Source organism: Photinus pyralis, unplaced genomic scaffold (assembly GCF_008802855.1).
Source record: "Photinus pyralis isolate 1611_PpyrPB1 unplaced genomic scaffold, Ppyr1.3 Ppyr1.4_LG8, whole genome shotgun sequence".
Classification (NCBI taxonomy): Eukaryota; Metazoa; Arthropoda; class Insecta; order Coleoptera; family Lampyridae; genus Photinus; species Photinus pyralis.
Genome location: NW_022170819.1, coordinates 1609459 through 1620816, shown reverse-complemented (window position 1 = coordinate 1620816; position 11358 = coordinate 1609459). Strand labels below are relative to the sequence as shown.

At 40.9% G+C, this 11358-nt stretch overlaps 2 protein-coding genes across 2 annotated transcripts; one reads left to right on the top strand and one right to left on the bottom strand.

The window, feature by feature from the left end:
• Positions 1 to 2628: 2628 nt before the first annotated feature.
• On the bottom strand, positions 2629 to 4981 carry LOC116179655 (pickpocket protein 28-like). The gene is made up of 9 exons (XM_031499464.1): positions 4817 to 4981; positions 4545 to 4772; positions 4383 to 4494; positions 4176 to 4336; positions 3921 to 4125; positions 3361 to 3631; positions 3212 to 3271; positions 2969 to 3161; positions 2629 to 2922 (listed from the first exon to the last, which is right to left on the bottom strand). Exons 1-9 carry the CDS (start codon positions 4942 to 4944, stop codon positions 2673 to 2675), a joined length of 1608 nt encoding a protein of 535 aa, XP_031355324.1. The 5' UTR covers positions 4945 to 4981; the 3' UTR covers positions 2629 to 2672.
• Positions 4982 to 8979: 3998 nt separating this feature from the next.
• On the top strand, positions 8980 to 10042 carry LOC116179656 (ADP,ATP carrier protein 2-like). The gene is made up of 4 exons (XM_031499465.1): positions 8980 to 9227; positions 9277 to 9505; positions 9550 to 9785; positions 9833 to 10042. The coding sequence occupies exons 1-4, from the start codon at positions 9021 to 9023 to the stop codon at positions 10022 to 10024; spliced, it is 864 nt and encodes a 287-aa protein (XP_031355325.1). The 5' UTR covers positions 8980 to 9020; the 3' UTR covers positions 10025 to 10042.
• Positions 10043 to 11358: the final 1316 nt, after the last annotated feature.

The following is an 11358-nucleotide window of genomic DNA, read 5'->3' as shown; positions in this document are numbered from 1 at the left end:
ATTGCAGCGCGTAACTCTTGCGTTTAGGGCCTTTTTGGAAGGAATTTTGGATTTACATTTATGGTCATTTTGAAGGTCCTTACCGACAGAAACTTTTCGTTTTTTTTGACTTTTCTATAAGGGCATAGCCTACTTATAATTGTGTATCAATTGCAGCGCGTAACTCTTGCGTTTAGGGCCTTTTTGGAAGGAATTTTGGATTTACATTTATGGTCTTTTTGAAGGACCTTACCGACAGAAACTTTTCGTTTTTTTTGACTTTTCTATAAGGGCATAGCCTACTTATAATTGTGTATCAATTGCAGCGCGTAACTCTTGCGTTTAGGGCCTTTTTGGATGGCATTTTGGATTTACATTTATGGTCATTTTGAAGGACCTTACCGACAGAAACTTTTCGTTTTTTTTGACTTTTCTATAAGGGCATAGCCTACTTATAATTGTGTATCAATTGCAGCGCGTAACTCTTGCGTTTAGGGCCTTTTCGGAAGGAATTTTGGATTTACATTTATGGTCATTTTGAAGGACCTTACCGACAGAAACTTTTCGTTTTTTTTTACTTTTCTATAAGGGCATAGCCTACTTATAATTGTGTATCAATTGCAGCGCGTAACTCTTGCGTTTAGGGCCTTTTTGGAAGGAATTTTGGATTTACATTTATGGTCATTTTGAAGGACCTTACCGACAGAAACTTTTCGTTTTTTTTTACTTTTCTAAAAGGGCATAGCCTACTTATAATTGTGTATCAATTGCAGCGCGTAACTCTTGCGTTTAGGGCCTTTTTGGAAGGAATTTTGGATTTACATTTATGGTCATTTTGAAGGACCTTACCGACAGAAACTTTTCGTTTTTTTTTACTTTTCTATAAGGGCATAGCCTACTTATAATTGTGTATCAATTGCAGCGCGTAACTCTTGCGTTTAGGGCCTTTTTGGAAGGAATTTTGGATTTACATTTATGGTCATTTTGAAGGACCTTACCGACAGAAACTTTTCGTTTTTTTTGACTTTTCTATAAGGGCATAGCCTACTTATAATTGTGTATCAATTGCAGCGCGTAACTCTTGCGTTTAGGGCCTTTTTGGAAGGAATTTTGGATTTACATTTATGGTCTTTTTGAAGGACCTTACCGACAGAAACTTTTCGTTTTTTTTGACTTTTCTATAAGGGCATAGCCTACTTATAATTGTGTATCAATTGCAGCGCGTAACTCTTGCGTTTAGGGCCTTTTTGGAAGGAATTTTGGATTTACATTTATGGTCATTTTGAAGGACCTTACCGACAGAAACTTTTCGTTTTTTTTTACTTTTCTAAAAGGGCATAGCCTACTTATAATTGTGTATCAATTGCAGCGCGTAACTCTTGCGTTTAGGGCCTTTTTGGAAAGAATTTTGGATTTACATTTATGGTCATCTTGAAGGACCTTGCCGACAGAAACTTTTCGTTTTTTTTTACTTTTCTAAAAGGGCATAGCCTACTTATAATTGTGTATCAATTGCAGCGCGTAACTCTTGCGTTTAGGGCCTTTTTTGGAAGGAATTTTGGATTTACATTTATGGTCATTTTGAAGGACCTTACCGACAGAAACTTTTCGTTTTTTTTGACTTTTCTAAAAGGGCATAGCCTACTTATAATTGTGTATCAATTGCAGCGCGTAACTCTTGCGTTTAGGGCCTTTTTGGAAGGAAACTTTTCGTTTTTTTTTACTTTTCTAAAAGGGCATAGCCTACTTATAATTGTGTATCAATTGCAGCGCGTAACTCTTCCGTTTAGGGCCTTTTTGGAAGGAATTTTGGATTTACATTTATGGTCATTTTGAAGGACCTTACCGACAGAAACTTTTCGTTTTTTTTTGACTTTTCTATAAGGGCATAGCCTACTTATAATTGTGTATCAATTGCAGCGCGTAACTCTTGCGTTTAGGGCCTTTTTGGAAGGAATTTTGGATTTACATTTATGGTCATTTTGAAGGACCTTACCGACAGAAACTTTTCGTTTTTTTTTTTACTTTTCTAAAAGGGCATAGCCTACTTATAATTGTGTATCAATTGCAGCGCGTAACTCTTGCGTTTAGGGCCTTTTTGGAAGGAATTTTGGATTTACATTTATGGTCATTTTGAAGGACCTTACCGACAGAAACTTTTCGTTTTTTTTTACTTTTCTATAAGGGCATAGCCTACTTATAATTGTGTATCAATTGCAGCGCGTAACTCTTGCGTTTAGGGCCTTTTTGGAAGGAATTTTGGATTTACATTTATGGTCATTTTGAAGGACCTTACCGACAGAAACTTTTCGTTTTTTTTGACTTTTCTATAAGGGCATAGCCTACTTATAATTGTGTATCAATTGCAGCTCGTAACTCTTGCGTTTAGGGCCTTTTTGGAAGGAATTTTGGATTTACATTTATGGTCATTTTGAAGGACCTTACCGACAGAAACTTTTCGTTTTTTTTGAGTTTTCTAAAAGGGCATAGCCTACTTATAATTGTGTATCAATTGCAGAGCGTAGCTATTACGTTTAGGGCCTTTTTGATAGGAAATTAAAAAAAAAATTCATCATTCATGTTGCGTTTTAGCTTTTAACAGCAAAAGACCTTTGATATGTGGACCAATTTTTTCTTTATTCAGCTCCTCTTTGTCAATCGTACAGGTAAGAAAAGAAACATAATCATCAAAATTACTCCCTGACGTTAAGTAACTCTTCAGCTCCCGACCAGTAACGCCACCCGTACCTTTTGAGGTTGCAAATGAATCTCAGCGAGCAAAAGTACACAATCTCAATGAACGAAATGAGTGAGAACCCTGTAAATAAACCGACCAGGCCGCCGCAATTCGCCCAGAATTCCGTCTGCCCGTACAACTCGTTTCTCTCGGACGTCATAAATTGCATGTCCTTGAAGAAAACGCGCAAGCGCGAAAGGTGAACGCTGAAAGTTGAAATGAGTATTGCGCGGTGGAGCGGTCGAGCTATACGTCTGGTTCTCTTCGAAGGTCTTGTTGACGCCCAGCATGTTATTCCAGTCCCAGTCGAGCTGGGAGGTTTCCGCGTCGTAGCGAAGGGAGTAGCAGGCGGGTACGCAATTGCATCCGGTGGAGTCCGTGAAGGTTTCGGATTTGTCTTGGTATCTGTGGCTCCTCTGGCTGCTTCTTTTTCTGTTAAACTCATCTGTAACGTGGAGGTTTAGGCGTCGAGAGGGTATTTGTGGGGTAACTTGCCGTTCGCAGATGAGGCGCAGTTGAGTAACGCAGGTCCGCAAAGTGGCATGTCATCGGTTCCTACAAATACAACTGAGTCAACGTACATAAAAAAATAAGAGAGATTAAGTGTTCATATCTAAAGAAAGAGATAGAGAAGGACCACTTACGTGGCATGTGGAAGTTGACGCAACCGCACTTTTCGAACGTAATATTAGTTAGGCACTCCAGCAAGCAATTCTGTTGGTTGTAAATTTTGAAGTACTTCAGTTGCTTTTCCTCTTCGAAATAACACTGACGATCCCACGGCTTGTACGACTTTAAATCGCCGTACGTCGTTATCATGTTCGGTTTAATCGATACAGAAATTAACTGGTCCAGGGGCACCCAAAAGTAGTGCTGGTGGAAACGGGGCATTTCCCCAGGATGGTGTACCATAACCTATAACAGATGGAATTTTGGTATGGAATAGAGTAGTATGGAAAACCCCCAGGAAGGAAATACCCAGTTACTCTTCCAGAAAAAAACACAAAACCATTAACCACCCAATACCCCAAAATACCTCAAAGTCAATTTAACATTCCTGAAGGGGTCGACCCAAGGAAGTTTTTTTCCCTGAACAGATTTGTATATTTTTACCATTTTCACGTTGGTAAGGGAGGTATTGCATTCGGGTAAAAATGACCCTCCACTTTTTTGCGGAAACATATGGCTTTTACCCTAGAGATACCTTGTATCCTTTCAAACTATCTCCACAGTTGTAATTGGCATCTCTAACGATGGTCTGTAGTACAACCTCCATACCACCATTAGTCCCCGTCATGGACGTTCGGCGGGGATAGATATTGATCTTTACATTTTCATCGTATCCATCTTCGGGACTCCAATGTGATCTTGACTGGTGCTCAATTCCCAACCGCTCATAGTAATCCAAACTAGAAGTGCAAAAAACACTCTCAAATGCCGATACATTTCGGCTACTCACTCTGTAGCATCCGTATAAATATCGCCCCAGTCCAACATGTTGTACGAATAGCAAACCGCCCCACTTGTCAGGACTGGATTAAACAGCTTCCTCGACTCCTTGTCGCAAAAGCGATTACGCCATAGGCAGCCCCTAACGGACGAATCAAAATCGGGAACGCTCTGCAATATTTACTTTTAACGGCAATAAGTGAAATCAACGACTTACGTCGATTAGAAAGTCTATGGCCTTGTCGTGAATCGTTCTCGTCGCGTTAATAGCTGGGAACAGCTCGAGTACCATGGGACAGATGAGTGCGAGGGAGGTCAGGTTCTCCGCTCTGGAAAACGGTGCAACTTTACAAAGAAGGTATGCCTCGATCGGACTTACTCCTCCTCGGTATAGTTGCCAGGTGAAATCTCCTTAAAGTTAAACTTGGTCAGGTCGGTTTTCCCCAGAGGGCAAATGGTGATGGCCGGAAAAGGGATTTCCCAAATCGGAGTCTCGCTCGTCGCGAACGAGACGATCACCGGCGAATTGATCCACTTCTTGTAAGTTTGCTTAATCATCGTGGCGCACAGGTAAAGCGCGAATGTTACGGAAACAATCCACCATACTCTACAAAAAAAATTGATAATAGTCCATTTCGAATGGGCACCTACTTCTCAATGAAGCTCCGCTTTCTCTCCCCGATGAACTTCAATCCGTGTATCGTCGAATTGTCGCAATATTCGGTGAAGTAGTAGCTCAGATTCGTTTGGCAATTGACTTTAGGTTGTTCCACGGCCATTTCTCGTGAACTAATGCGCTCGGGAAAATTGAGTAACCGCCCTTCCTAGTGGGAATAGCGTTCATTTTTCTAAACAGTTTATCTTATAACGGCCATCGTTTGACTTCGTTTTCCATACAATGATATATGAGTATTAATTAAAGTGTGCGCGTTTCAATTAATTTAATTAAAATTAGATAGAGCTAGTGTATTGATTAAAGGTAGGTCTCTCACTTCCGGTATACGTCTCCAGCTTCTTCATGAATTGAACTATTTAGAGCAAAATATTTTCCAAAAGCTTTGACAGCACCAATAGATATGTCTCATCCTGACGTTCCATTTGCCTTTTGTGAGTACTCTCTTCTGACAATCCGTCTGGAGATATAAGGGATTGTATTAGATCACGATAAGAGGTCGAGGAGGACTATGGTTGGTAGAAATTAATTCCTTTCGTTAAGCTCTTTCATTAGAGTACCATGAAGGACAAAACCAGTCCCCCCCCCAATCCCCCCCTCTTTTAATGAGTCAGAAAAGGGGCGGTAGTTGGTTCATTTCGTTAAGACTTTTAATTAGAGTATCATGAAAGATAAAATTAATTTGTAATCACCGTCCCTCCCCCCCCTCCCCCCCATGCGGCCCCGTCACCCACTGATCTCGAAAAAGAGTCGCGCGGGAAAATTATATTTTGTACTCACCAATTTATTTCGATGAGACCTTCCATTAGAATACCAGGAAGGGTAGAACGTGTATTACCCCCCCTCGCCCCCCCTGATTTTACAAATTTGAGACCAATTGGTTATCGTATGCCAAAGCTATGCACGTTTTACTATCAAAAACAGCATCTTAGGAAATCATTCATGCCCCCGCCCCCCCAACACAGTGAAATTTGATGGCCTTCTGGAGGTATATAGGCTACCTATACCGGACGGGCGGACAGACAAAACGCAAACAGTAGCACATTTTTTTAAATTCTTATAAAATGCGCTAAAAATTTGATGTGGCTAGCACACATACCACCTGCACATATGCGATTCTGCCCTTTTATTCCTATGGGTATGAGATTTTGTTTGATTCGGATTCCTGGTGCTTCAAAACACGTATTTCCGTCAAAAAAGTGAGGGGAAGGTCATTTTTTAACCCAATACTATACTTCCCTTACTAGCGTGCAGGTGGTGAACACTTTTGAGAAATTAAAGGGAGGTACCTATTTGTCGGTTATACATTCTTTTTACAACCCGGACGTTAGTAAGAGGGGTATTGCATTGGGGTAAAAAATGACACCCCCCCCCCACTTTTTTTACGGAAATACACGTTTAGAAGCACCAGGAATCCGAATCCCTCTACTTAAAAATCTACTTGCCGATTAACCAATTATTAATTGTAACTTTTGAACTAGTAGCCCAATCTTGGAACTGTTTGAAATTATGGATTCTACAGGCCACGTTCTATAAGAAAAATTTTTTCCCGGGTCGATCTGAGACAATTTTTTTTTCGGGGCTCAAAAAAAGGCAGTGTATAACCTTCCTTTTTACCAAAAATCGACTGCACCAAAATTTCTCGGGAAAACACTTTTTCTTATTAATTTTGGTGCGTAGAATCCAAAACAATTCGTACTTTTTCGATCAGACTTCTCAATCAAAAGTTATAGACTAGAAACCAATTTCGAAAGAAAATTCAAAGGGCTGTAACTTTTGAACTAGTAGCCCAATCTTGGAACTGTTTGAAATTATGGATTCTACGGGCCACATTCTAGAAGAAATTTTTTTTCCGGGGCGATCTGAGACAATTTTTGTTTCGGGGGTCAAAAAAAGGCAGTGTATAACCTTCCTTTTTTACCAAAAATCATATAGAGGATGTTTCATAATTGAATGTCAATATTTAAGGGGGGCGATTTTTGGGTTCATTTTAAAACAGAAATCTTCATATAGATACAGGGTGGTACTTAAAATTTTCAAAAATAAATCATTTATTATTAATATCTGTAATACCACTTTAGATATTTTAATGAAATTTGGTATGTATGTACTATGTCTCCCGAGGCATTTTTTAACGTACCACATTTTTAGCGCATTTTTTAAGAATTCAAAAAAACCGTCCGTCCGTCCGGACCCACTTCTGCCGTTTCGAACTACTTCTAGGGGAATGGTCCTAGGGTCCTGGAACTTTTTGCAGTAGGTAGCCTATACCTTGAAGGTCTGCCAGACACTCATCAAATTTCGCCCCCCGCCCCCAGGAATTATTTCCTGAGATGCTGTGTGAGAGTAAAACGTGCATAACTTTTACATACGACAACCAATTGGTCTCAGATTGTGCATACGCATGCCTTTAGTGGTGCCAAGTTAAACTTTAGAAAATTGGGGGGGGGGGGGGACATGTTCTACCCTTCATGGTATTCTAATGAAAGAGTTGTGCACAATTTATACTTGTTATTTTTTTAAATTCCACCAGTGGCGTTCGTACGAAATTTCGTATTGTCATATTAACGATATTGTCATGATCATGCAGAGAAACGGTTTTTATTTTTTTAAGCGAAAACTGTGGAGCGGATTGGAAAAAACAAACGGATCAAATTTGCTTAGAAATGATTGGGGATTTCAAGAATAATGCTTATTTTCTGATAAATCAGTGGCGTACCATCAATGTCTGCCAAAATGCCCCCTTAAATATTGACATTCAATTATGAAACACCTTGTATATTAAAACTGAGTAACATCTAGTGCATATGAGCTGAGATGAGTGTTAGTAGCTTTGAAACAAAGTAGTTTAACCCTTAAAAATCAACCCCTGTTGTTTAAAAAAAAGTATTTGCCCTAAAAAAATTAATAATTTTGTTTTGGAGAGTATTTAACAAGGGAAGTATCTACTTCAATGGCCGCTAATTGTTGGTCATGCGATAGATCTACTGTAAACTCGCCCTTCATTACTAACGCCCCCCTACTGTCATAAAGGGTGGGTGGGCAGCCTTCAGTCGCTCAAGGGTTGTAAACTGCTTATCCGCGATCATCGCGAATAATTTAGGTATCTCACACTCACAGCGTAAACAAATTTAGCGAGCTTAATTGGTTTTCCGAACAAAATGACATTCTTGGTGGAAATTCAAAGAATCAATTTGTCAACCGCGGTGCAAATGTGGTGCGATTTTTCTTGCGTCGTTTCTGAATGCGTTTCGAAAACCTCTCGAACCGAGGTCTGGAGATTTAAATCATTTTTATTCTTCTTAATTAGTGCTATGGGGTTACAATTGCTAGCTCAGCACCAGGACGCTCGATTGATAAGGGGGAGATTAGTCGATAGTTGGCCTTATGCTTTCGTGCTTTTTCTAACCGCACATTCTTTGCTGCCAACGATGTTTCGGATTTCGTTTTACAAGTGCCCCACTAGTTTTCATCTGCCGAACCGATGGATTTTGGGGTCGATGGGAGAGCACTGCACGTTCCCTTCCGGTATCTTGGGCGACTGGGGTTGATGCCTACTCTAATTAGACTTCGAAAAACAGCCGAGGTTAGATCTAGGACGTGTCGCGTGTCCGTTATTACGAATGAAAAAAAACTTTCGTATTAAGTTACTGCACCGCGAGTGAAATAAGGGGGTGCTGCAAAATATTGTCGAAAGAATTTAGGCTCAAAATGGTTAAATTTTATGTCCAGGTACATAAGGTTGCTAGTGTACCCTTGAAGCGTTGTCAATCATGTGTAGGTTACAGAAAATATGACCATTTTCTATAAAGAATTCAAGTCTCCAGTTATGTTCATTTTTTTGGGCCCTTGCGTCACACTGCACGAAGTCAAAATTTCGTGCCATCTCGCAGAATCTTGGGAATAATTATGGCAAAGGCACTACGAGACGCTTGTCTTCTCAGAGTATTTAATGCTCACCCTATAATAGGTTTTCTGGTACAATTCCCTATTGTGGAGTTACCTTTTTTTAAGGGACCTGGAAACTGTTACGATCTTCCGCGCTTTGTTTGGATCTTGAAGTACATAAAGTCCAATTAGTCGAATCAATTTGTTTTCTACATGACAGTAAAGAATGTCACGAGTGACAGTTTGCATTCAGACTTCGGGCAAAAATTTCAAAACTGCCATGTCCAAATCTCAATGTCCAACAGCAATGAGCTTAGAACCTTCGCGATTAGCTTCATGGTCGGAGGTCTGTCGGGCGCCTTAGTGAAATCGCTCACGTCACCTCTGGACCGCGTAAAGGTGATTCTGCAAACGCAAGACGTCGCGGCCCAATTCGGCGAAGGTAAACGAAAACGGTACACTGGCGTCATCGATTGCTTTCGAAGAATTCCAAAGGAACAGGTCAGACGTTTGCTCGTGTACTTTCCAAACTGACATCCAGCGCGTTTAGGGGTTTACGAGCCTGTGGAGGGGAAACATTGTGAATACCGTACGATACTTCCCCTCGCAGGCCTTGAACTTTTCCTTCAATACTTGGTACAAGGAGAGAATTAACGCCGCGTTCGGCGCGGGCCCTTTGGCGCACTTCGCCTCGGGCGCCCTTGCCGGTGTTACCACAGTTACACTTCTCTATCCCCTCGAGTTTTGCCAAACTCGAATATCGGCCGACGTTGGAAATGGTAAGCCGAACTCGCGTCAGGCGATACCTGTCACAGTGATTTAGATGCGAAGGATCGCGCCAAGCGGACCGACTTTGTCGAGAGAGAGTTTCGCGGGGTGTCCGATTGCATTTCGAAGGTAACCAAGACGGAAGGATTTCACGTTCTGTACCGAGGATATTTCGTAGCCGTGACGGGGGTGGCACTTTACCGATCGTTCTACTTTGGCATGCACGGTTACTGGAAGGAGATTAACAAGGGCGCCGAGTTATCGTTGATGGTACAGCTGATAGCTGCCCAGGTTGTAGCTGCACCCTCGGAATTGGCAATTAGTAGACAGTTTTGCAGGTAATAACAATCACATCGGGTATGATCAGCTATCCCCTCGATACCATTGGACGCATCTTGATGATGGATGTTGGAAAACCGAAGAATGAGAAGAAGCTGGATACGGTGAGGGGTGTCGTCAACTTAGTGTATCGAGAGAGGGGAGTTGCCGGATTTTATAAGGTGAACAAGGTAGATAATGTAATCGTTTAATTAGTTATTTCAGGGAACTACAGTTAATTACCTTAGAAGCATTAGTGGATCAATGATATTAGTACTGTACGATCAATGTATGCGATATTTAAACGCTGAGTAACGTGTTTGTCTCAATTTATCAACTGAGCCACTTCTTCCAATCAACACGATGCATAATTTCGTCATAGAGAACTAAAACCAACGCTCCGCTCATCCCCCGAATGGTGTTCACCAAAACTCCCTGCAAGGATTAGATTCATTTCAAGGGTCCGTTAACTTGGCCCCCCCACTGAGAGATTTCATAGTCGTATTATTTTGAAATGAATGCGCTCGTTATGCGCTCATATGCGCCGCCGAGAATAACTCTTGCGCCATTATCGTTTTTTAGAAATCTGAAAAAACATGGGGGGGGGGGGCAAGTGAACGTAGCCCCCCCCCCCGTACGTATTTTGCCCCTTGTAACTAGGTCACCTGATACATTTGGTTATGCGCTCAATTGCGCCACTTGAATTAAAGCTAGCGTCATTACGGTTAAGCCATAAAAAAGTTTTAAAAAGTAGAGGGGGGGGCTAACTTAACGTTTTCAAAAGTTACGTTTTTTAACATGTTTTCCTACTACATCGTACCTTTCATCATGCGCTAAAATGCGCCGTAAACAAAAATCTTGGCGCCATTATAGTGTTTCAGAAACACTATACAAGGTGTTTTTTTGGGAGCTTTAGTTAAACGATTCTGAGAAAATAAAATAGGTAGGTTTTTAAAAATTTGTATTTAGGAATTACTCCGAAGGCCGAATCGATGTAAAATATTTTCAAAATGGACGCACTTCCGGAAATAACTTTTGAAAACGCTAAGTTAGACCCTCCACTTTTTTAAAAATTTTTTTATGGTTTAACCGTAATGGCGCTAGCTTTATAAGTTAGACCCTCCACTTTTTGAAAATTTGTCACGGCTTAACCGTAATGGCGCTAGCTTTAATTCAAGTGGCGCAATTGAGCTCATAACCAGATGTATCAAGTGGCACAAATACCGGTAGCAAAATGCGTTATGGGGGATTCCGTTCACTTGGCCCCCCCAAATATATTTAAGGATAACCAAAAACCAATAATGGCGCAAAGATATCTTTTTACGGCGCATTTCAGCGCATACCTGAGAGTACAATTTCGTATGAAAAGATGTTAAAAAAAAGTAACTTTTAAAAACGTTAAGTTGGCCCCCCCCACTTTTTGAAAATTTGTCACGGCTTAACCGTAATGGCGCTAGCTTTAATTCAAGTGGCGCAATTGAGCGCATAACCAAATGTATCAGGTGACCGAGTTACAAGGGACAAAATACGTACGGGGGGGGGGGGG

Excerpts from the sequence above, each read along its gene's own strand:
- LOC116179655 (XM_031499464.1), bottom strand. The coding sequence starts at position 4,944 with ATGGCCGTGGAACAACCTAAAGTCAATTGCCAAACGAATCTGAGCTAC. Across the intron at positions 4,495-4,544 it reads GGCAACTATACCGAGGAGGA|AGCGGAGAACCTGACCTCCC; the intron begins GTAAGTCCGATC and ends ACCGTTTTCCAG. Across the intron at positions 3,272-3,360 it reads CGTCAACTTCCACATGCCAC|GAACCGATGACATGCCACTT; the intron begins GTAAGTGGTCCT and ends TTGTATTTGTAG.
- LOC116179656 (XM_031499465.1), top strand. The coding sequence starts at position 9,021 with ATGTCCAACAGCAATGAGCTTAGAACCTTCGCGATTAGCTTCATGGTC. Across the intron at positions 9,228-9,276 it reads GAAGAATTCCAAAGGAACAG|GGGTTTACGAGCCTGTGGAG; the intron begins GTCAGACGTTTG and ends CAGCGCGTTTAG. Across the intron at positions 9,506-9,549 it reads ATCGGCCGACGTTGGAAATG|ATGCGAAGGATCGCGCCAAG; the intron begins GTAAGCCGAACT and ends ACAGTGATTTAG.